The sequence below is a fragment of the Dunckerocampus dactyliophorus genome, chromosome 14 (assembly GCF_027744805.1).
Source record: "Dunckerocampus dactyliophorus isolate RoL2022-P2 chromosome 14, RoL_Ddac_1.1, whole genome shotgun sequence".
NCBI lineage: Eukaryota > Metazoa > Chordata > Actinopteri > Syngnathiformes > Syngnathidae > Dunckerocampus > Dunckerocampus dactyliophorus.
The window spans coordinates 14,395,705-14,421,509 of record NC_072832.1 but is presented as its reverse complement, the minus strand read 5'-3'; the positions used below and the strand labels follow the sequence as shown (position 1 = coordinate 14,421,509).

Sequence of the window (25,805 nt, the reverse complement as noted above, 5' to 3'; positions counted from 1 at the left end):
AGGAAATATGCCTTTCAATGATTTTTTTTTTTTTGTAAGTTTGTTTTTTGTGAAGGCTGTGAAAAGGCTAAATCTAGTTTGAGGGCCCTAGCTGTGCCACTAAGGAGCGTGAACATTTCAAGTCAGGAGAGCTTGTCAATCCAGTGTGGAGGCAGTAGCTCATGCAACATTTGCATAGCCAGAGAGGTGGGTTTGTGGGAGTCTAAGGCCTGCTAGTTGGAACCACATTCAAAGGGAACAGATAAAGGCCCCGGGGATTCATGCAGAGCAGCATTGTCTCTGACAAAAACACACACATAAAAAAGAACAGGAAGACTGCAAGGGGTATAAAAAAAAAAAAACTTGATTTCAAATGCAGTACTATACGCAGGCATGGAGAAGGCAAATAGAAATGTGAGTGGAATGGAAAGCAGAGAATGACAGTTTAGGTCACACGTGTGTGCTTACATGTTCTCCCTGAAAGAAGAAGTCGTACTTAGAGGATGTGCCTGCTCAATTTTGCTGCTATCTCACTATGTATATACTGTATACACACACACACACACAAACACACATAAATGTATGTACACTAGGTCCCCAACTTACGAACATCCGACTAGCGAACATTCACGGATACGAACACAAGCCGACTGGTCTATATTTTATTTTCTTTTGCCTTGTAGTCGCTCAATCAGTATGTATACTGCTACTGTACATGCTTGACCAGTAGAGGGCACTGTGACACTGCTAATGGGACCAACAGAGGCAGCGTTAGACGCTGGGGAGATGAAGCTAAATGGAAAGCTAAATTGTAGCTGTATGATGCAACCCGGACAGAGCGTGTGATTAAAGTTTATGAAGAGTTAATAGGCCTGCTTAATTCTACACCACCCACAGAACACTACCTCTTTTAGAAGAGTCTCACGACGACGACAATTTGTCCTTTTTTTCAATAACTCCTCCTCCAACTCCACCACAACGACGTATGCTCGACCACTCCTCTTCAAAGGTAAATAACATTTATCATTATGTATTATTAGATCACTTTTATTATTGTTTTTTTCATTAATTATCCTCGTTTAATATTACTACTGCATCCAAACTCATATTTACATACATACGCATATACTGTATATGTAAACACGTACATGTAGTACCTATATCATTGGTAATATTACCTTTTCCCCTACTTAAGAACAATTCAACATAAGAACGATCGTCTGGAACCAATTGTGTCCGTAAGTTGGGGACCTAGTGTATATATGTACATATATATATATATATATATATATATATATATATATATACACAAGTGACTATATATATATACATATACATATATATAACGGTGGTAACTAATTTATTTCATTAATTTCATTAATTTCATTAATTACGTTAACATTTTAAGCGTCATCAACACATGCGCACCATGTCAAGCCACCCCTCTCTGTTATGGCACAATAGCATCTCTACACAGAGTGTGACACTCTTTCAGAACTTTATAAAACAACAGCAGTGCCATTCCAACAGCATGCAGTATCTCCAACTCACAAACATGTCTCTAGTCCTCCTCGGAACGACACTTCCTTGTTGTCACATCAAGGTGCATTTAGGGACACTCCGAACATCACGACATCTTTATTATGAGCGCATGTGTGGTCTAAATATACAGAAATACAACGAAAAACAGGAAGTGGATATTATCACTCGCTAGCAGAACTTTCACTGCGAAGTACAATTTGCTGTGTTTAAGTAAAAAAATACATCTACACTCAAAACAGTGAATTAAACTTAAAAATGTACATGGTGTCATGGCTCATGGCTCATAATAAAATAGTTAAAGTGTGATTCAAATGTTCTGCTACTAGAGACTGGTGTTGTCAATTTTCAGTGGTGTGTGGTGTTAGCATGATATGAATGTTCAGGTCATTTGGAACTGTTAATACATACAAATATATAAATGTGTCCTGTCATGTATCTGTTTGTTCATAAAATACAAGTAAAAAGCCATATTTCACACATAGTTGCAAATGATGATTAATCATGATTAATTCATTTGAAAACTGCGATCAATTTGATGAAAACCTTCAGCCATTTGACAGCCCTAATTGCAACTAAACCAATCGGAAACCTGAGAGCAGATAGAAGTCATAGCTGTAGGACGCTTGCAAGCTTGCAAAAAAAAAAACACACATGCACATTTAAGCACATTTTACATGATTTTTGCCTAAATGAAGCACTTTCAAACATAAAAATGAATAAAACCAAAATACAAATATACGGCATTAGCTGTAGTAGGGGTGTAACGATTAATCCACCGATATATTGATTTATATTCCTATGATTCAACTCCATCAGTCTGTGTTCAGCAGGTTTACATTCCGGCCAACATATATCGATCTAACACCGTTTAAAAGGTAATCAATCGATTGTGTCTATATGTGCCCTGCGATTGGCTGGCGACCAGTCCAGGGTGTACCCCGCCTGTCGCCCTAAGTCAGCTGGGATAGGCTCCAGCATGCCCCCGCGACCCTAAAGAGGAGAAGCGGTATAGAAAATGGATGGATGGATCGATACTAGGAAATGAAGCATTGGATTTAAGCACGACAGGCATTATACGGATGTGTGTTTTTTAGCACTTTAATGATAAAAATGTTTCTCGATTCAGGCTGCCTGTCTGTGACGTCATCGTCTTCCGGGTATGTGGTGGTCATGGGAGATGATTCGCTTCTTCTTCTTTTGGTCAGGTGATTCAAATCATTCAGTGTTTATATTTAACTCATCTGTCCTTATTTGAAACTTTTTTTTAAGTGACATTAATGGGGACAATATGCAAAGTAAGGACGTTTTGTACGCCTCTAGACGGTAGTTTATGGCGCGGCGTGTCCAGGTCAAAACACATATTTAGGAATGTTACAGTCTCCGTATTTTAGTGATGCAAAAATCTAACACTGTGCTTGCGCGCTTGACTAGGAGAGTTCGTGGGGACGTCTTTAAAAATGCAATTTTTTCATATGATATCGGGTGTATTATCATTTGTATGCATGTTTGTTAGGTAGATTACTTCTTCCTCTTCAATTTAATACCGGATTTACAGTATACTACCGAGTATTGAACCACATTGAGCTTCAGGACAAGATAAAAGGTATGTAGGATATAAATTCACTTTAATATCTACGTATCTGCAAAATGGCTTTCAAATGGCTGCTGATCAGGAGGATTATCAGCACAAAAGAGCCCCTGCTGCCTGTACAGGTGAGAAAGTTTCAACACCTAATTGAAGATACCATACCACATTAATTTGCTGAGGAATTTGCATAATGTCCCTCACCTTTGGGTGCAAAGTGCAGGCTTGGTTTGCACTATTTAAAGTAAATAATTAATCATGGCAAGCTACACCAACCTTTGTTCATCTTGGTTTTGTATTGCATTTTTAACAATTTTTTGTACTCATTGATAATTTAGTCTTAAGTATGTCAGCATTAGTAATCATTTATACCTGCGCCAGTTCACTCCTATGGCCTCTCCGACTACCACCAAACATTCATACACCGGTGTGGGCAGCACTGGAGGAAAGGTGGGTGAAGTGTCTTGCCCAGGGACACAACAACAGTGACAGAGTGGAGGGGGCAAGGGTCAAACTGCCAACCTTCCGGTTTCTAGACGACCTCCTCTCCCTCCTGAGCCACTGCCGCCTCTGTTATGTCATAAACGGCTTTTTGTATTATTATGGCTACAATATTGGGTAATACGAGTGTTATTTCATGTCTACAATAATGTTGAGAATTGTATTTAGAAGGTGGTAAACAGGTTTTCTGTGCTCGACCTACAAAAATATTTGATTTATAAATAAGGAGTCCTACGTCGCAGAGATTCACTTATCACGGTCGGGATTGGAACCAATTTATCGTGATAAACGAGGGATTATTGTACAAGCCTCGCATTTTCACCCGTCCATCCTTGTATCTTTGTGGGGTATGCTGGAGCCTATCCCAGCTGACTTCAGGCGAGGTACATCCTGGACTGGTCGCCAGCCAATCCCAGGGCACATATAGACAAACAACCATTCACACTCACATTCATACCTATGGACAATTTAGAGTCACCAATTAACCTAACATGCATGTTTTTGGAATGTGGGAGGAAACCGGAGTACCCGGAGAAAACCCACACACGCACGGGGAGAACATGCAAACTCCACACAGATATACCCAAGGGAGATTTGAAACCAGATCGTCCCGATCTCCTGACTGTGTGGCCAACATGCTAACCACTAGTCCACCGTGTGGCCCGCCTTACAGTACATTTCAGCAACCATTTTTTTTACAGTGTATCTTCTCAAGAGACAATACTATAGAAAGTAAAGTTGGATATACTTGAGAGTAGTCAGTGCACAACTTTTATAGCAGTATAGATTTAGTATCCACTGAAATTTACTCATTCCAATCAAGGGGAAACATACCGATCGACTAGACTGACTGGAACCGGAGAATGTGAAATATAACCGTGAAAGCACTCTTAGTGTAATGTCAAGAAATACAGAACATTGCATGGCAGTAACATCAACCAGTGAAGCCAATACAGCTCATTTAACCATCACATTCTCCTCCAGCTAACGTCAGAGATTTATAATCATGATTTAAAAAAAAAAAACGCTGCTGCAGGCCTTGAGCATCTTGTGTCCTTGTGACAACACTGAATTAATTTTTAAAGAAGCAGGATTATTTCTATCCGAACATCTTACTTCTTAAAACATGTCGAAGCACTGAAGCAAGACGGCGTCAGTTGTCTTGCGATAGCTGCAGCCAAGCTTTGGAGCACAGTGTGTGGCGTATAACTTTGCATTTATTAAAGCCTCACCAGCTTGAACTAAAGACGGTGTTTGTGACGTGCTTGTCAAAGTCAACATTTATTCATAGCTCCATGTTATCCCAGTCATTCAAACACACTTGCCTCCCTCAAATTATGCATTAATCAAGTATATGTGATTATTTAACCTCTGTGAACCCAAAGAATTGGTTTCCATTTGCGCTATCAATGTGACACTTTCAAGGTTTGTCATCAACTTTTCTGCTGGGGATAAATATTTTACAATCATTGCTGTGCTAAGGTGACATCATACCACTCCCACCAAGTACCAGGACTCACTGACTTTCAATTGACAGTTAACTGTGGGCCTTCTTTCATTTGGACTATATAGATGAGACAGAAATTCCAGCCTTTTGATTGTGAAACACAGCAGTATGATGACACACCGTGGCTGTTCTGTCATGAATCACACAAGGTTATTCTGGCTACTGTAGATTTGAATTGGAACCGACCTTCAAATTGGAATGCAGCAAAATGTATGGAAGCATTTCAGCAACGTGAAGCACTTTAACGTTTTTTTCAAGAGACATCGACTGTTTTTAAAAATATGGCCTATAATTTAACAGATTTCTAAAACACATTTACACACATTAGCCTCAGATTTATTTCACTGAGTGGAATCAATTGTTGATTAATTGTCTTTTGAGGCTCTTGAGGCAACACAGAGTGCACACGTTGGCTGCAGCCAGTAGAGGCCTTGTTGATTCAGTCTAAACTAGTTTTTTGTCTGAAGGGGCGTTTTAGCAGATCCATTTCATGTTTAATTATTGAAAAAAAAAAACCTTCTGTCAAAAAGAACGCGTTAACAGAGGTAACTAATTTATTTAATTCATTACTTAAATGTTTTAGTGGAATTAAAAGCCACACCTGCTGTAAATGACGGCAGACAGAGACCAGTACAGAGTCTGATGCGCCTTTATACTTTTAGTTTTTTTCCTGAACACATCAACAGCAGTGCAATTCCAACATCATAGATGTATCTCCAACTCACAAACAGTCTCTGTGTGACGAGAACAACACTCCCTCATTCTCGCGGTACATTCACGGACACTCCAAACTCCGAATATCACAACATCTTTATTATGCGTGCATTATGTGGTCTAAATAAAGACACAATCAGATAAGACAAAGAAGAACAAGAAGTTGATGTTCTTATCAGCATTTAAGAAAATACACTTAAAACATAAAATGAACTTAAATTACAAGGTGTCTTTGACCGCAACCCCCATTGCTCATGGTTAAAGTGTGATTCAAATGTCCTGCTATTACTAAAGAGAATAGTCTGTGTAGGCTCTCAGTCGTACAGGAGTTGTCCAACGAGGGAAAGGCTTCTTGAGACGTCATCTGTACTTCTGTGAAGAAGGTGTCGGACGTTTCGCTCCTCATCCGAAGTACAGATAACGTCTCAAGAAGCCTTTCCCTTGTTAAAGAGAATAGTGTTGGGCAAATAGCTTTTCATACATGAGTGCTGCCTTTTAGCTGATTTACATTTTCAGTTCATTTGGAACTTTTAATACATACAATATAGTCCTGTCTCATCATTTATCTTTGAAACACAGTCAAATGGGCACATTTCAGACATAGTTGCAAAGGGCAATTATTTAATTTGAAAACTGTGATTACTCTAATTAAAAACATACATGACAGCCTTAGTAAAAATGCATAATTGAGCAGGTGTCTGTCGTGACTGCATCTCTCCAGGTGAGGTCACAGAGAAGCTTGCACTCACACAGGAAGAGGTTGTTTGGTGCCACTTGTTGGTTTGCATGTATAAATCTCTTGACCCCAAATATAAGACGACTCATCTTTTTCGAGGCTTTTTCTAGAAAAAATCACTGTCTTATATTTGGGTTAACACGGTAAAAAGCAATTAAATCAACTGTTAATTTTCCCCATGGTCAATCAAGGATATTTAATTGGTTTCACACCGTTTTGAAAAAGTAGTCACTGCTACCTGTCATGTATAAATCAGTTCAGGCTATGAACAATAATAAATCAGGTCCATAACAAGCTGGTATTGACAACCATGCATTGTGCATCGTTGTCAAAAGTCCAATATTCCACACAAGGTCCATCATTTTGATACATCGATTGCATGTGCTGTATATCTTCACTGAGCCTAAACTATGCATCTTTTTGACAGATATTGATTTTCTCATCGGGTTAACATACATTTCCCTTTGCACTCACTTGAGGTGTTTATGGTTGCCATTCAGAACAAAGTGCAAGAACTGCTCAGAGTGCTTAACCTTATATCAACCGCAGCACTCCGTGATGTCTGAAACTGTATTCATTAAATATGAAGGGGGAAAAATGGCTAAACAGTTGGAAGGATGTGAAAAAGGCATCCGGATTTTAATTACTTAACAGAGTGAAACATTATTAGTGCAATAATTGCATCGAACCGTAGGACATAAAGCTGGATAATGACACGCAGTAGTCGAGACACATGAAGAGCGTTAATGTAAGCATGAATCCATAATGCAAATGTTTAGTGAGCATGTTGAATGTCTAAAGAGAAATGATGTTAACAAAGCAGATATTCACAGCTCTTGACTTGTTAACTAGAAAGCCGTCACAGGCGCAAGGAAAGACGATGGACCACAACTATCTCCGGTCATATAGAGACAGAAATCTCTCCAAAATCTCCATGGTTGCTGTTCTGATATTAAACAATAATAAAATGTGTTTGTTTTAAAAATATTTGATAGAAATTGTGACCGAAAAGATTGTTTTGACAGCATATATGTATATATATATATATATATATATATATATATATATATATATATATATATATATATATTTGTTTGTTTGTTTTTGTACATTCAACTGTGTTCACCAGGAACACAGTGTCCCAATTCAGGGCGTGCATTTGAAGGCATGTCATAAAACTGTGTCACAATTTGAAGGTTGCTTCTGCTGATATTTTTTGCAGGAAATCTTGCCGCTATCCTTTGTGGCCACCCACTGCTCAATAAATATGTTTCACTTTTTAACAAACCAAAGTGGAGCCATAACTCTGTAAACAGTTTAATGCTCATAAAATATGCCATACAAATGCCATACAAATGTTGTGCTCAAGTGTTGTTTTGGTTGTGTCAAGAGATGTTTATCACTTTTTTATTTCCTTTGTTTGGTTCCCTTTCCTGTTTGTTTGATAAAACTCTCAGCCAGTATGATGTAGCTTTTTGCAAGCAAAGGACTTGTGATTTTGATATTCTGACTAGTGCTGTGCATTTGAGTCCCACTGACAAGAAGCAACACGGCGTGTAGACTCTACATGAGTGTTATCAGCGTCTATGCATGTTAGACTGTTTTACATGACTTGGCTGATTTCATTTGATATTTGTCTAACAGGTAAAAAGCATTAAAAATTGACTTGACTTTTGGATATGATACATGGCATCTATAATGTTAGATAAGTGCAGAGTTTCAGTGTATATGTAAAAAGTGGACAAAGTGCACGATCGTGCTTCTTTGAGCGACACACTTACAGGCTATACAAACACAGCTCGTCTATTAGCATTAAAGCTACAGACACACAAAGTGGTGTGTTCATGGTAGGGTTTACGAAAAACAAATACACTATATATACTGTATATGCCAGATGTGTGGATTCGAGTCACGTGACTTGGACTCAAGTCAGACTCGAGTCACAATTTTAATGACTCTGGATTCGACTTCCCAATATCATCAACGACTTGCAACAAAAATCTGCTGCATTAAAATGTCCAATGAGGTTTAAGAACAAATACGTGTGTGGCTTACATTTCTGTGAGCGTCAGACTGCTGGAGAGTGGTAGAAAGTAGGGATGTTATTGGCCCGAGATTGACATAAAAATGTAATATCATAGGATATCGGTATCAGGTATTTTCCCTATACTGAAACCCGATTCTAAAAAATGTTGTAGATAGGCCAATGGGCTGTATGACCTCATCAAACCACGTCTGAAGCGTGTAAACCGCAGTGTTTGGCTAGTAAGTAACAAGCTTGCTCGCTCTGTACCTGACTAACGTTATGTCTGTGGTGTCTTCTTTAGATATTAAACTTGCGATTGGTTATGCGAGGCGGAACCAAGACTTCTTCCTTCAGTACTTCCAATTCCCAGGGCAAAAGCCATCAATCAGAAAATCGCACTGGATTACTAGCCTATTTGTATCGCGCAAGACGCCGGAATCACCAAACTTGTTGTTGTACTGTTTTGCATTGACTAAATCCTGAAGGCACTCTTTTGTTTTGTGACTGAGTTTTGTCACACTTCTTTTTAATTTATTTTGAAAAATAAAACAATTCAAAAGGCATTTATTGTATTTATCAAATTGTTCCATTGTTCTAATGCCATTTTGTTGGGAAACCCTAAACAGTGCTTACGACTTGTAAGGACTCATAAATGTCAAGCCTATGACTTGGGACTTGATTCGACCTGTCATGAATTGCCTTGGAATTGCACCTTTTGACTTTAGACCTGGGATTAAAGACTTGCAAAACACTGACTTTCTCCCACCTCTTGTATATGTATACATGCATATATAATACCTCTCCAGAAATCCTTTTGTTGTTTCTCATTATTATTTTTTTTTACAATACCATCTGGCATTCACAGTGTCTGCCTAGAAAAACTCTGGTCCTTGAATCAGTATATGTCAATCCATATCTGGCACTTATGAATAAGAAAGTGCAACTTATTGTATCTAATGACAAACAGTGCAATAAAACATTCCACAATGGCACTGTGTTTAAAAATAAATAAAACAAAGGTTTCTGTTTTTTTTTTCTTCAGACACGCTTGCATTGCATTTATAGTAAGTCACCCAGCTGAGATTCCAACAGGGAGGAACCCATTATCACTGTGCTCAGACTACGCAACATATGGACTACCTGGTGCTGAAAACCTTGCATACATTTGGCTGGCGTCTGGAGAATTTACCCTATATGCTTGCTTGCGTGTGTGTGCGTGTGTGTGTGTGTGTGTGGGTGTGCGTGTGTGTGTGTGTGTGCGTGTGCGTGTGCGTGTGACTGCGTAGATGTTTGCACTAGCAGACACAGAAGTCTCATCATTTTTCCATGAGAGTGATACCTCATTTATTCTTAAAGCCGCCATACTACCTTGACTAATAATAGCTGGTTTGCATCAGTAGACTTACTGTATGTTCATCACATGATCAACTGTGCAGGATTTTGTAAAGAATGCTGTAAAACGTCAAAAACATCAAAAACAAAATTCTATTCTGTCTGTTTGTTATACTGTACATGGGCTATATCTGTACAGTATACATGTGTGCAGGGCCTCTGTGTGTATGCACAATTGTGCAGGCTTGATCGTACACACACAAACAGGAGCAGGTGATAATAGGGCTGTTCTTTATCCGAGGTCATGAATAATTCAGAGAGCATGTGCTCTAACAGATCCTTGAGTTGACAGAATAATATGACAGATACTGCCACCGCTATTACTGAAATATTGCAAGTATTTTGCAGATTGAAGCCGAGTAGACATTGACCTCCTGCATGTGCTACTGGGGTCTATCTTAAATTAAAAATACTATATTATATTATATCATTGATAATATAAGGTATTATATAATGTATAACATAATAATTTAACATCATATAATAATCTCTTCGCTTTTTAAAAAGTTACTCTTGCCTATTTTAGTTCAATGGGGGAGTGTTTTTGTTTTGTTTTTTTAAATTATAAATTATGTGTGTGTTTTTTGTTGGGCAGTCAAAAATAACGCATTAGCTACGGTAACCTTTTTTTGCCGCACGGTGACCAAGTGGTTAGCAGAGTTAGTGGAGTTTGCATGTTCTCCTCGTGTGTGCTTTCTCCGGGTACTCCAGCTTCCTCCCACATTCTAAAAATATGCATGTTAGGTTAATTGACAACTCTAAATTGTCCATAGGTATGAATGTGTGTGAATGGTTGTTTGTCTGTAAGTGCCCTGTGATTGGCTGGCGACCAGTCCAGGTGTAAGCTGAGCTAGGCTCCGACATACCTGCGACCCTAGTGAGGACAAGGGGCATAGAAGATGGATGGTTGGTGTTGTTTTTTTGTAGGGCTGTTAAAAATAATGCTGTATAAAATAATAACTGCGGTAACTAATTCATTTAATTAATTAATTAATAACATTTTTTGGCATAATTAATACATGAGCATCATGGCAAGCCACATCTATATGATGGCAGCAGGAGACAAGTGTAGAGACACGCTTTTATAACTTTATTATGACCTGAACACATCAACAACAGTACAATTCCAATACCATATGTGTATCTTCAACTCACAAACAAGTCTCTGTGTTGGTCCTGGGTCTAAATAAACATTCATCCATCTTCTAAAGCTTATACGAGGTCAGGTGGCGGGGCAGCAGCTTAAGCAGGGAGGCCGAGACGTCCCTCTCCCCAGCCACTTTGTCCAGCTCCTCCCGGCGCTCCCAGGCCAGTTGGGAGACAGTCTCTCCAATGTGTCCTGGGTCTTCCCTGAAGCCTACTACCGGTCGGACGTGCCCTGAACACCTCCCCAGGGAGGCGTCCGGGAGGCATCCTGACCATATGCCCAAGCCACCTCATCTGACTTCACACCCAGCTGCGAACCGATCCAGTCAGAGTTGAGGGCCACGGCTCGATGAAGTCAGCAGGACAAGATGATCTGCAAAAAGCAGAGACCCAATCCTGCAGCCACCAAACCGGAACGCCACAACGCCCTGGCTCCGCCTCGAAATTCTATCCATAAAAATAACAAACAGAATAGGTGACAAATTGCAGTCCAACCCTCACTGGAAACAGGTTCGACTTATTGCCGACAAAGTGAACCAAACTCTGACACCGGTCATACAGGGAACGAACAGCCTGAATTAGCTTGTCCCCATACTCCGGAGTACTCCCCACATAATTCCTCAAGGAAGACGGTCAGATGCTCTCTTAAAGTCCACAAAACACATGTAGACAGGTAGGGCAAACTCTCGTGCATTCCCAAGGACCCTGCTGAGAGTGTAGAGCTGGTCCACAGTTCTATGACCAGGACAAAAACACACTGCTCCTCCTGAATCCGAGATTCAACTATGGGGCGGATCCTCCTCTCAAGAACCCCTGAATAGACCTTACCAGAGAGGCTGAGGAGTGTGATTCCAAGATAGTTGGAACACACCCTTCGGTTCCCCTTCTTAAAAAAGGGGACCACCACCCCGGTCTGCCAATCCATAGGTACTGCCTCCGATGTACATGCATTTTGCTAAAATGTCATTGTAGCAACTCAAAATGATTCTCAGTAGTTTGTGTGGCCCCCACGTGCTTGTATGCATGCCTGACAACGTCGGGGCATGCTCCTAATGAGATTGCGGATGGTGTCCTGGGGGATCTCCTCCCAGATCTGGACCAGGGCATCACTGCGGTACCAGGACACATGGAGGAGATTCCAGGAGACAGGTAGTTACTCCAGGAGAGCTGGACAGGGCTGTAGAAGGTCCTTCAACCCTCAGCAGGATCGGTATCTGCTCTTTTGTGCAAGGAAGAACAGGATGAGCACTGCCAGAGCCCTACAAAATGACCTCCAGCAGGCCACTGGTGTGAATGTTTCTGACCAAACAATCAGAAACAGGCTCCATGAGGGTGGCCTGAGGTGGACCCTGTGGTCACTGCCCAGCACCGTAGAGCTCGATTGGCATTTGCCATAGACCACCAGAATTGGCAACTACACCACTGGTGCCCTGTGCTCTTCACTGATGAGAGAAAGTTCAACCTGAGCACATGCGGCAGACGTGAAAGGGTCTGGAGATGCCGTGGAGAACGTTATGCTGCCTGCAACATCATTCAGCATGACCGGTTTGGTGGTGGGTCAGTGATGGTCTGGGGAGATATTCAAGATATTTAGATCTGATGTGTTTTCAAAGTGTTCCTCTAATTTTTTTGAGAGAGAGAGAGAGATAAATATAGATATAGATATAGAATTACATATATATATATATATATATATATATATATATATATATATATATATATATATATATATATATATATATAAAAATAAGCAGGTCTTGTCATTTATCTTTCTTTTAATAAAACACAGTAAAAATTGGCATATTTCAGACATAGCTGCAAATGGTGATTAATCATGATTAATTATTTAGAAAACTGTGATTATTCTGAGTAAAAATTATAATTATCTGACAGCCCTAGTTTTTTTTATTATATAGGAAACATCCTCCGTAAATTTGACCAGTCATTATTATTATTATGCATCGCGTCTTTTCTTTTGTCGTGTCAGCTGTTTTGTTTTTTTTAATCAATACATTTTTGCTTAGAATGGAACTAATCCTTGAAAATGTATTGTATATTTTGTGTTTCACTCAGCTGCTGTTTTGCACATCATACGTTGTCTGTATTTGTAATAATTTTATTTATTGTATTTCTTTCCCTAGTTCCCAAGTTCCCTATGTATTTATTTACCACCACTGAAGGCTCTTTATATTAGTATTTTTTATTAAAAGCTATTGCTGTGTGTCTTAAACGAATCCCTTGAGGACAAATAACATTTTTCATTTTAAAATTGCACCTTGAGCAGAATTCATTACATTCATTTGAATGAATAGGCACTTTCTTGTATGGCTAGATAAAGGACAACTTCTGAAGACAAGTTTCCACTGTTTTAATGAGTTAAACTTAAATAAATAACCTCATCTAATGTTGTTTAATTTCTTTTTTTCCCCTCTACATTCAATCCACTGAGGGAGTAAATGTTTTATATGAGGCTTCAGGTTGTCCTTAGTATGTAAAGCTCCAGTTTGAAAACAACAATTTTATATTGTATTATTATTATTATTATTATTATTATTATATTAAGCAGTTTTGTTGAAAATATTTTTGCACTAATCAGTTTTATTATTTATTTAAATTGTAATATGTTTGTATGAGATTGGTGCAAGAATACGGTGACTAAATCATCTGTGTCAAAAAAGTCCAGGGCCAGTTTTTTTTTTTTTTTTTTCTGTTTTTTCGGGTTTTTTTGTTCCTGTGGCAGCAGTTTGACAAGATCTCATCCAGTAGAATGTTTTTTGCTTTTAGATTACCGTGGAACCCCTAAAAGTCAAACATTTGTTTGTGGTTTCCCTCTAATCTTTATTAATTTTATTCTTAATTGTGCCGCACATATTTATATTATTTTTATATTTATTTTTTATTTTATTTTCACATTCTTGGCTGTCCTATAAATGTAAAAATAAGCTAACCACAGTTTACAATTTAAAACACAGGCAGTGAACAAACCATAGTGGAACCCGCTTTATCTCGGTGCCCCTCTGACAGGCTGACTGACTTTGACGTAAGCGGTTGTCGACGTAGCCGGAATCCAAACCGAAACTAAACATTGCTTGCACATTTACTTGTGATTTTAGCCAAGGACATTTGTGCATATTTTTATTTGTATTTTCTTATGATATTGTAGGAGCGGGAGTATTGTGTATGGTTCTGAGTTGTGATTCAGAGTTGGGTGATGGCGAGCCCCCGCGTAGGCTGCATTGAAGTGTGGAGTGCGTCTTGCTCAGTGACATGAGGTGAGATTCATGGCTAATGAGGCACTGACTCCTTTGAAGTTTTTTTTTTATTTTAGAGGTGAGGATAACAAGAAAAAGAGTAAGTAATTCACTTTGGTTAAAAAAATTTGTTTTCAAATACTCCTAGTCCCATTTTTTTAAATGACCTTTTCCTCTCTATGGAAGGACGGTAGTGACAAGCACCTTCTAGCGCAAGCACACCGCCGCACCTTCAGGATGAGGAGAGTATTGCAAGTGAATCCCGTATAACAATTCTGTGTATTTTATTGTCCGATTAGCAAGACAAAGACGTTGTTTGCAGCTGGCTCAAAATGACATCTTTTTAAACCCCCAAAAAATATAACAAGAACACCACCGGCTGGCATATGTTACCGTAAATGGTAAAAATGTAAAAATTGACAAAAAAAGGTTTGTATTGTCACAATTGTACTTCATGGCTGTCACTCATTTTATTTTTATTTTTTTATTTTTATTCGTTTATTTGGCAGGGACAATGTGCATTAAATAGCATTGCTGCAAATGCACCAGAATTAGCCAATAGGCTATTTTTCATCTGTTGTCCCCGGACAGATGTTGAAAATTGTCTCCCCAAAACAACAGTAAAAGGATTATAAAAAGAACTAAGAAAGGAATATAAAAGATTTGTCAAAAATAGATGCAACGATACAAACCTTGTTAAAAGATACCGTGTGCATACAAAATTGACCACAGTGCAAACACTGGATAAAATGACCAGCAAATTTTCAAACACGTAAAATACTTAAACATAAATCAAGTCGACAGAGACGCAAGTGACAGCAGAGCTGGGATAACGTGAAAAGTGTCTCAACAAGCAACCATCAGTTTGCAGTCTTGCTGTTGTTACCATAAGCTATACCTTCAATGACGGCCAACGTTAGTAGCTAAACTTTGTCAAATCGCTATCATTGACTGCCAAACATAATTCATGTGTGTGTGTATGGTTCCTGGGGCATAGCTTACGTGCTCGAAGCAGGATGAGGGATATAATATACAAACATATAACAACAAAACAAAAAATAACAACAAAAATATAAACGTAACACTTTTGTTTTCGCTGTCATTTTTCAAGAGCTGAACTCAAGGACCTAAAACCTTTTCTATGTACACAAACGGCCCGTCTATCTCAAATATTGCACACAAGCATTCATCATTCATGATTCATAATCTACAACAAACACGGGTGTGTTCTCCTGATGGCATTTTGAAGATAGTGAGCATGTTTGGGATGCGCTGGATCGGTGTATATGGTATTTGAGGCAAGCGGTGGTCACACCAGATGCTGACTGGTTTTCGGACCCCTCCGGACCGCCCGCCAACACAGTTAAACTTCACATTTTAGAGTGGCCTTTTATTGTGGCCAACCTAAGGCACACCTGAAAGCATCTTGACATGCCACACCTGTGAGGTGGATAGATTATGAATCATGAATGATGAATGCTCACTAACACAGATTTAAACAGATTTGTGAACAATATTTGAGAGCGCGAGGCCTTTTGTGTTCATAGAAAATGTTTTGCATCTTTGTGTTCAGCTCATGAAAAATGGGAGCAAAAACAAAAGTGTTGCGTTTATATTTTTGTTGAGTATATAATGCTTGCAGCACACAAACCGTTGCAAAACAATCCCTTTAAAGGAGACCTTTTATACTCATTCGCGGGCCTTTGTGTTGAGTTCTGGACTCCTAGAGCAGCTACATGATAACCCACACAGAAAACATTGCAGATCTTCCAGACTCTGCGCCTCTTCCTGCAGTGTTTCCTTCGGTTTCCTGCTTCCTGCCCAAACAGTCTGTGTCATTTACTCCACCCCCGGTCCTCCTCCAGGTACGCCTTCCACCTGTGATTGGTCACACTCCGAAGCGCTCCCGAGGACTTCCGGACAGCTGCCGAACCCCATTGTCTGATTTTGCCGATACAGGAGTTGATAAAAAGGGGATTTATCTTTTTTAAAATGTCCGCTTTTAACATACAGCCCTGGATGCACACTCTATAATGCTACACAGGCAACCGCTTTTGTCCGATTTCTTAGGACACAGATAAATTGTGACTAACAGGTTGCTCTTCGTAAGTAACGTTGGAAAGGCGTCCGACTTCAGCAACATTTTGGCGGACAGTGCAGCTTTGTATTGGCCCATGTCCCACAAAACAGTCCCGTGTGAAGTGCCGTTGACAGATGAGCATATTTTTCTCTTGCTGGCCGGGAATCAGCAACTCCAACCACTTCTGCCTGATGCTCGCCTTGTTAGGAAAGCTAAACAAAATTAGCTTTCTCTCACAAGCGAACAAACATTTCCTGGCAGCCATTGCTAACACGGAACGAAGCAAAGCGAGGGGAGGGTAGGGCTACAGTGTGTATCTGGGCATGCCCGTATAAGGAAGTCCAGGTTGCATTGACGTCAGTGCCACTAGGTGTTAAAACACAGCATGCAGAGCCGTCTAAAACTGCTATCAGGGCTCACTTCCAAATACGCAGACCTCATTATCTGAGGCGTTGGCATCGTTTAACACGAGAATACAACATTGCAACAACATTTATAGGTCAGAAAAGAGGAAAAGCATAATAGGACGCCTTTAACATGTTATGTTACTTAATGTTAAGCATTTTCATAAATGCTTAATAATTTGAGTTCTCGCATGACGGCATTTCAAACTCCGAGGTTTGGTGCAACGTTTGAGGCATATTTCACCAGAAAATTCAGGCTTGTACAGCATCAGCGGCATTCACTGTGCTTGAATCTTGACGCTACATAGGCACGAAGTGACTTCCATTAAATCGACATGATGGATGGCTAATACCCCCTGAGTGTCATTCTTGAGAATCCCTGGCAGCATTTCACACCAAAAACTTCCTTGGAAATAAACAAACAAATAGCCTCTTCATGCAGCATCTGTTCAGATGGAACACATTCAACCATGGCCTGAAAGAAAGGGCCGGGCTAATGAGAGTTAACTGTGCACGGCAAAAATGATTACAGCGGCTTACACACACTCCCAAAATAAAAAAATGTAGTGAGTGACAAATGCTTCGATCCTCAAAGCCGTCCTTTCTGGATATGCAAATATGTCCAAATATGCAAATGAACTGAGCTCCAATAAGTGTGAAGGTCATGCCCATTAATTTGTCATTCATTAACTATTTTTTTAATGCGTATGGAGATGGTAGCCCCATAAAAAAGGAGCCCACGCTATATGTGGACATGTTAAAAAGGAGCCACCAATGTGGACAATAAGCTCTTCAGTCTTGGGAACAATAGGATGGAATTGTGATCAGCGAGCGTTTCAGATGGCTGTGTATGACTCCCCCATCTCCTGTCCATTATATTGCTATCCTCCCCATGAATTGAGCCAGTAGGCAGTGAAGGCTATTGCACTGCAATTGGTGCTGCGTTGTCACAGACCGACTGCTGAAGCTTGTACCACACATTGGATTTAACTGACTGATGATTACTGAATGAAAGAGAGTCAAGTGTTTGTCAAGTAACTATTTTATTTGTGACTGCAGGCTACGATGGCGCACGGATTCGACATCTCAGAACACACAATGCAACACAGACAGAATAGACACACAAAAAAGTTTCAGGATACACAACAAACATTTAGGAACCTATAAATAGTTGTGATGTGGTTCACATCATAAATTAATATTGTATTATTTTGCTGAGCTTTGCCACATTTTTACATGACTAATTTGAGGAACAAACACCCAAAGCTCATAAAACCATTTTTAGCATTATTAGATTATTTACATTATTTAGCTTCTGTACATGAAATAACACCCCCATAGTCACATTTACACTTGTATTACCCAACATAGTACACATAATAAGAGAAAACAAGTTATTGAAGACATATATAAGACTCATCCTCACAGAAAAGTAGTTTGGCTTTAAACCGTGCTCGTTCGATTAGCATCCCAAGCTGTCTCAAAAGATCAGTTCCACCCTTGGACTATCCGATGCCTGGATAAACTCATGAAGAAGAAAAAATACATTAGGCTAAATACATTGCTTTTTAAATGCCTATGCCTACTCCTTTTTGGACATGTGGAATTGTGAAAATGACAATATGATATTCATTTTGTCACTTGTCAAGTGTGTCGGAAACAAATAAACCATACCATACTATAAGTTATTGACCGTTTGTGTAATGATTATAAAACCTTGAGGACACAGGGGTACCTCATTTTAATCCATACCCAAGACAATAATTGTTTCCCATAAGAAATAATGTAAATTCAATTAGTCTCTTCCTGACACCCACATATGTTAACGCAAAACACATTTTATTGAGAATAATTATAGTTTTACATGCAGAAAACAATGCAACATGCATATAAATGACAAACGTAATGGACAAATGAACAGTTTTACCTTTTATTGAAGACCTTTGTTGGCAAAAACCGCAATGAGTTTGGGAGGGAGGATGGTACGGTAGAGCCACACGGACACCACCTTTGTGTTTTGCTTTGCCTTGTTTCTTAAATTCACCTGTTTTTCACCTTCTTTATCAAAGTGCTGGCACTTGTAGCTTTTCTTGCCTCCATTGTGGTTTCTTTTGCAGCCATATTCAATAAAAAAAAGCAGAGACTTGTGGCGTAGCTGTGTTAGTTAGCAAAGAACGACAGTCAACCGGTGAGCTGGTTGACTTCCAGGTGAGAGGCGATGTTTCGTGATAACGACACGTTGAGAACAGAGTTGGACTCATACGGTGTATAACAAGACGGTAACAAAACAAAGCTGCGTGGGATTCTTTGTTTGGCCGCTTGATTCCGCGGACTGATACAGTTCAGGGCAAACCGATTAGTTTGTGTAACATTCTCATTTGAGTTTTCCAAATGAATGAGCCTTGCAGGATACCTTAGGATTGTACATGTATACACTAAGAATCGCAAGATGTGGTGGGAGGTGTGCAATCCAAGATAGCTGAATAAACAAGCAACCCATCCTGGGGTAAAACACAAGTGTTTGATATGCACAATATTGTACAAGAGCCGAGACAAACTTTGGGTGAAAATTGTCCAATTTTACTAAAACAGAGGCGTTCGAAAACCGAGGTTTGGCTGTATCTGTATCACGTGTATGCTCGCTTCTCTTTCAAAGCATTTTGAGCACAACCCATAGGGGGCGCCATGAATGTCACTTGTTTTTGCATCTTTTAATGAATTATTTCGGACTGCTATAGTAGTACATGCTGCTGACTTTCATGCAAACCGAGTAAGTTTGATTCCGGGCTGGCGCACAAACACTGGACGTCTTCCAGTGACTGTCCCAAAAAAGCTGAAACACAACAAAAGGCTTATGCGCGACTCCAAGAATGGCACATGAAAATGATGTTTTGGATATTCTGCATCGCAGACAACCAAAATAAATCTCTTACAGATTTTATGGTTGCTGGAAGCATTGTTGCGCAACCGGGTGGGTGAATTTGGAATTGCAGTTTCATCAACTGGTTAACAAAAATGTCAGAGATTTGACAAAACCGAAAACGCAGATGATGTTTTGCCTCTCAAGTTGAGGTCTAAAATAAATCAACAAAAAGGTGCTCCAAAAGAAGAGCATAATAATAATCCAGTGTAAAAAGGTGGGATACTACATTGTTCCAGCACTGTGCAGAGCAAAATGAAAAGCAAGCAGTCATCAGGATGGTCCGTAGACACCAGCAACATTCAGGTCCCAGTGACAGAGGGCGCTGGTTTTATTTTGGAAATCACAGTTAATCTCATCCACATGGGGAAAAAAAAAAATCTCATAAAAAGTTCATGAAATATTCCAGTTTTGAAGGACGCTCCATGCTGCAAACGTTGTCTGAGCACAAGTGAGCGGGGTCCAGTTCAGGGGGGACCCCTTTTGATCGGAATTAAGTGGGGAGAAAAAGAGGAAAACGGGAGGAGGAGGCGGAGGATGAGGAGGAGGGCAGTGAAGAAAGTGGGTGCTGGTGCCAGACGCAGTAAGAAGTGAACGTACGTGTGCATGGTGCTGCTGAGAGTGTGACGTGATATTGCAGCCCGCTCCTGGAGCTCTGCAAGCAGCCAGTAAAGCGCCTTTTTGCGTCCTCGCTGATTCCCTAAACATCTCCTACTAAACACGGATTTTTTTCTCCGCCTCCTCGACAAGATGAGAGGATGCTTTTTGACGACTTGCTTGGGAATGGAATAGAAATGACGAATATACCTGTGGTCTTATTGTAAAAAAAAAAATCTTTTTTGGAAAAAAATTCTCTCATTAGTGTTAAATTCAGTGACTGTCGCTTGGCTCTGCTTTATTTTATTGTGGATGGGAAAGCCTATGCAGATGATGAGGAGGAGGACCGTGGATACGAGCGGGCAAAGCGGAGTGTAACGCATTTTATTTGCTTTTATTTTTTGAAGCATCTTGTTGCGCCGGACTTGTGTGCGTGTGCGTGTGTGTGTTGGAGTATGGAATCACTTGAGGGCTGCGGAATTGATTTATAAAGGATGTGCTCAAGTATGTTGGGAAAATAGCCATAGCTTCCGCGGTGTAAGGTAAGATTTTCTTTTCATAACTACATGCTCAAAGTTTGCGCATTTAAATAAGCGTGAGTGTGTCTGTGAAGCATGCATGTGTCCACGCAGATGGTCACATATGTTGATTTAAGGCGGTGATCTTGTCTGTTAAAAGCTAAACATCACTTTAAAGTGTCTCCATTCACATTGCCACAAGATAGACGGTTGCTTTTTGGAAGTGTCTGTCTCTTGACGACCCATTTCTCCTCCTCGTCCCCGGGAATACTGATTCCCTCTTGACGCCCCTGCACATGAATCTTGCACAAGGATTCATGTGCATCTCGATAAGAGCCCATGATCCACGCCACAAGCCTCGCACGACCAATAAGTTAGGAAGCCCCGATTCCACCCCATTCTTTCCTAGTCTATGTGTCAATGCATAAGCCGTGCAATTCCATCGCCTTCTCTTCCACAGTTGCGCGCACGAGCACGCGCGCCCACGCACGCACCCGCTCGCAGCTGCATTGCCTGCAGGATTAAAGCAATCAGGACATGGCATTGCATTCTCCCTCACACTCTCTCCCTCTCCTCCCATCTCCATCCTCTTCTTCTCGTTCACACGCCTCCCGTGCACACACGCTCACACACACTTTATCAAATAGCATGGTCCAAAATGAAGCATTACGTGTCGTCTGACTTGATTTGCTATCCTTAAATCTGCTTTCTTTTCGTAAAACGTGCATGCAAGTTTGCTGGGGAAAAAAATGAATGCATATCATAGAAGTAAATCTCAAATTACCTATTTTGAGCATTCATCAAAAGACATTTTCCTAGTTGTGACCCAGATAACAGCCTCTAAATGTCTTACGCATGTCACCCCAACACACATATCCATCCAGAAATAAATAAATAATAACCAGAGTAACCACAAGGTGGCAATGTTTGCACAAAGTACAGTAGTGAGGCAGGCACAACAAATGCAGCCGAGGTTTATGTGGCTTTTTTTTATTTCCATGATGAGGAATACATGACGCTTCATAGATCATCCATGTTGCTCCTTTGTCTCTCCTCGCAGGCCAAATGACATAGGATGAAGGCTGTTCGCAACCTGTTGATTTATATATTTTCCACCTATCTTCTGGTTATGTTTGGATTAACGGGTGCCCAAGATTATTGGTGTTCCACTCTGGTGAAAGGGGTCATCTATGGATCCTACTCTGTGACTGAAATGTTCCCTAAGAACTACACGAACTGTACGTGGACACTTGAAAACCCAGACCCGACCAAATACAGCATCTACCTGAAGCTATACAAGCAAGACCTGAGCTGCTCAGAGTATTCTCTGCTCGCCTATCAGTTTGATCACTACTCGCACGAGAAGATCAATGCCTTGCTCAAGGTCAACGAGTCGATCGTGTACCTGTGTGATTCCAAGAATATTTATGTGTTTTTACTCTACGACAAGAATTTTGTTCAGCTGCGGAGAGTTTTCCCCTCTGATTCTAATGGATTGATGCTGCAGAAGCTGGAGGAAGAAGAGAAGTCAATCGTGGAGTTTCTGGTGTTGAACAAGGCCAGCCCCAGCCAGTTTGGGTGTCAAGTGCTTTGTACATGGTTGGAAAACTGCCTGAAATTAGAGAAAGGCACAGTGGAGACGTGTGGCATAGTGTACACAAAATGCACGTGTCCCCAGCATTTAGGAGACGGAGAATCCGAGAGCATGCTCATGCTCAACAATGTGGTTTTACCCCTCAACGCGCAGACGGAGGGCTGCTTGTCGCCACAGCTGCATGCAGGCCAGGTCTGCAATCTGAGTGCCGAAGTGAAGCGGCCTCCTAAGGAAGGTGAGTATCCTGCCCCTCTTCTTCCTCCCCCTCTGTGCTGATATAGTCACGGAAAACTGTATCATTTAATGTGCACGTCGATCACTCCCTACTTCTGCCCTGTCCTACTGCATGTCTCAAGTGTGATGGCCCATGAAACAAAGAGCACACATACAGTAGAGGTTTCATTAATGTGGTTGCTGCCACACAAATTGGACGAAAGAGCTTGGAGTTGTGAACTTTTACAGTGGAACCTCTGAAGTCGGTCGTACAATTTAGATGAAACAAAAACGTTCGGGAAAGATGTGTGTCTCAAGTCGAAACGATGGCGTTTTGAACAGCGCTCTTGCATGATGTCACACAAGACCAGTGCTTTTCAAGTACATCTGCATTAATCAAACGAGCTGACATAACATCTGCAAGTTGTTGCAGATGTTATGTCAGCTCGTTTTATGAACCTATTATACTAATCAGGTCATTGTATGCGCTTGCTGGCGCCAGCAACTCATACAGTGGTTTGTACAAATAAATAAATCATTATTATCAGGTTCAGGTGCCAAAAAAAAATTCTGTCCCATAAGGGCGGCATGACAGAAAATAATTGAGAACTAATTGACATATACCAAAGGTCTACTGTAACTCTGGCACACGTTTTTTTTCGCTTTTTTGCGACACCTCCTCAAAAAGATGGGCCGTGACGCGAGACATCAGCATATATCACAGCAGCTCAGTTCAGCAAGGATGAGCTGCACATGTTGTGCTTTTTCTTCACCACACTAATTAAATAATTATTTCAGAAACAAAAAAGAAACAAATTCACCAGATTTGATGCATGGCAAGCAGGTTCATATTAAATGCAGTCTCCAGTGTCACCGTACGTGTCGTCACTTATTATCAACGTTAAGGTTAGAATGGTTAGCTTCTTCTTACACTTGTGTGACAAGTAAGTAGGCTAAAAAGTGAGATATGTGAGGTTCTACAACAGCAAATGACCGCTGGGATCTTTAATTAGACTTGGACCTAAAAGTATTGGCATTAACGACTGTGGCTGATGCAGTTCCTGTTAACTCCACAAGATGAAAAGAGCTGCATTCGAAGCATCATGAGTGGTCAGCGTCCAGCAGATTTATCTACCTCTGTATGCCCTTTAAAATGTTGTGTTGCGCTACTCGGGTGTTGATGTGAAACTCATGCGTGTTACACTTGCCGTACTATTGTACTACTGTACTAATTCACGTTTCCAGCAGCTCTGCCAAAGCGTCCTAATAAATGTAACCACTTTAAAATAAAATAAACAAAGCAAAAGAGGAGAGTCCAGAAAAATAAGAAGAAAGAATAAGAATAAATAAATAAAATAAATAAATAAAAGAGAGCTATGCTTTCCTTTCCACTTTGTAATGCACTCCAAACCATTATTAAAGTGTAAAAAAAGGTTGTTATCTATAATAAGTTTTCTGAAAAAATCTCCAATTATCTCCTGATTCCAATTATTGATCTGTCCTCTTTGCGGTTTAGGGAAATAAACACCCTGGTTATGATTAAGCATTGAGCATTTTTGCTAGATTCTCTACACTTTTATGAAGGTCTTTGCACTTTTACATTCATGTCAGTCATGTTTCACCGTGGAACAGACAGTTTCCTTTTCTATGATGTCCAATGGGGAAAATGCTTTTGAAATACAGATTGTGTTTAAACCTCAGAGGTTCCACTGTATTATACAGTCTTTGAGAAAAAGTGCTGCAAATTGCATCTCAGCACAGTCAAAATGGCTGCAAAAAGTTAATTGGCATTCTTAATAAAAGAAGCAACGGGTGCTATTTCTATTTGTGTCATGAATACGGCGGACACAATGCAACATTTGCTGATTAGCTTTAATACTCATGGTCTGATGTTTACAATCAACATGATTACACTGTAAGGTTTTATGTGTTTTCATTTTAATGCTGCCATAGAGCAATGCAACATGTTCTGACTGCACATTGGCTTATAACAGTAAATGCTTCTGATAAGGACACAATAGACCAAAGTAAGAACATATCTATTTGAGCTACGTGAGGAGCCCGTCTTGACACGTAGATGATTGCGCTAAAACGGCGTTGTTTGAGAGATGTACCAATGAAATAACTTTTTTGATTTAAAGGGGACATAGTGATGGGACAAATGTTATTGGTCTTCAGTGTCTCCCTTGTGGGATTAAGGTAACAGTTGCAGGAATCACTCCCTGGAGACCACAAAGGGAACACGTGTATGCTTCTATGCAGTGGTTGTACATGTTGGGAGGCTGCTGCTGCATAGATTGTATTTAGAAATTAACTTGGAATGCATGAAGTGGATTTGTATTTCTATTTTAGACATGCAAGTTGCTGTTCTTTTGAATGTCTCATTGGTTTTTTAAAACACATTTTAAAGCTTCAAAATGTGGTACATTGACACCGATTCTTAACAGGAAGAATAGAGTAGGTGTCACTGCCAGGGCAACCCTGATTTGTGTTACCAGCAAGCAAAGCAGTTTGGCCTGGAATGGTACAGGAGTGTTACATTTTTGGCCAATCAGCCCCACCCTTGAAATACTGTTCCATTGACTTTGGTACCCTTGCAGTATTGTGCCAAAACAGGCTATTTTGGTACCCTTTAGAACCTATGGCGATGGAAATACATTAAATCATACTTCTTGGTGGAAATGGTACTTTCAGACCTGCCAACCTTGAAAAAACCTTGAGTACCCTCCCACCTCCGGCAAAGGCCATGTTGATCTTTTCATGTGTTTTATTTTTATTTAGCAAAAGGCTAAAAGACGTCATATATATTTAAAGACAAAGCTATGTGTTATTGTTAGTTATTAGTACCAAGCTTTTTCTTGCTATGTTTTGTCTTTTGCTCAATTTTTAAAATTTTAGCCTTTTTTTGGTTTAATTTTATTTGTAAAATGTGTCTCGGGCCAATAAAAAACAAGCCACACCCAAGTTTTTTTGTAGGTCTTCGTCACAGTTGAGTGCACGGCGTGAAGTCAACTCTCTTTGGCTTTTTAGCTTCTTATCTTCCTTCGTCATAGCGAACGATGGTAATTAAAAAGACATGAGGAGTATTATCGCAGCTGGC

General features: G+C 40.1%; 1 protein-coding gene across 8 annotated transcripts in view; it reads left to right on the top strand.

The window, feature by feature from the left end:
• Window positions 1-20,295: 20,295 nt before the first annotated feature.
• The window catches only part of adgrb3 (adhesion G protein-coupled receptor B3), a 174,395-nt gene continuing 168,885 nt past the window's right edge, over window positions 20,296-25,805 (top strand). For 4 of the 8 annotated variants that reach the window (XM_054798037.1, XM_054798036.1, XM_054798031.1 and 1 more), the window contains exons 1-2: window positions 20,301-20,922; window positions 21,959-22,727. In XM_054798037.1, coding sequence (XP_054654012.1) covers window positions 21,974-22,727 — 754 coding nt within the window. In that variant the 5' untranslated portion in view covers window positions 20,301-20,922; window positions 21,959-21,973. Of the gene's footprint in view, window positions 20,923-21,958; window positions 22,728-25,805 lie in introns of all 8 variants that reach the window. The other 4 variants (XM_054798034.1, XM_054798030.1, XM_054798032.1 and 1 more) reach the window with 3 other exon arrangements.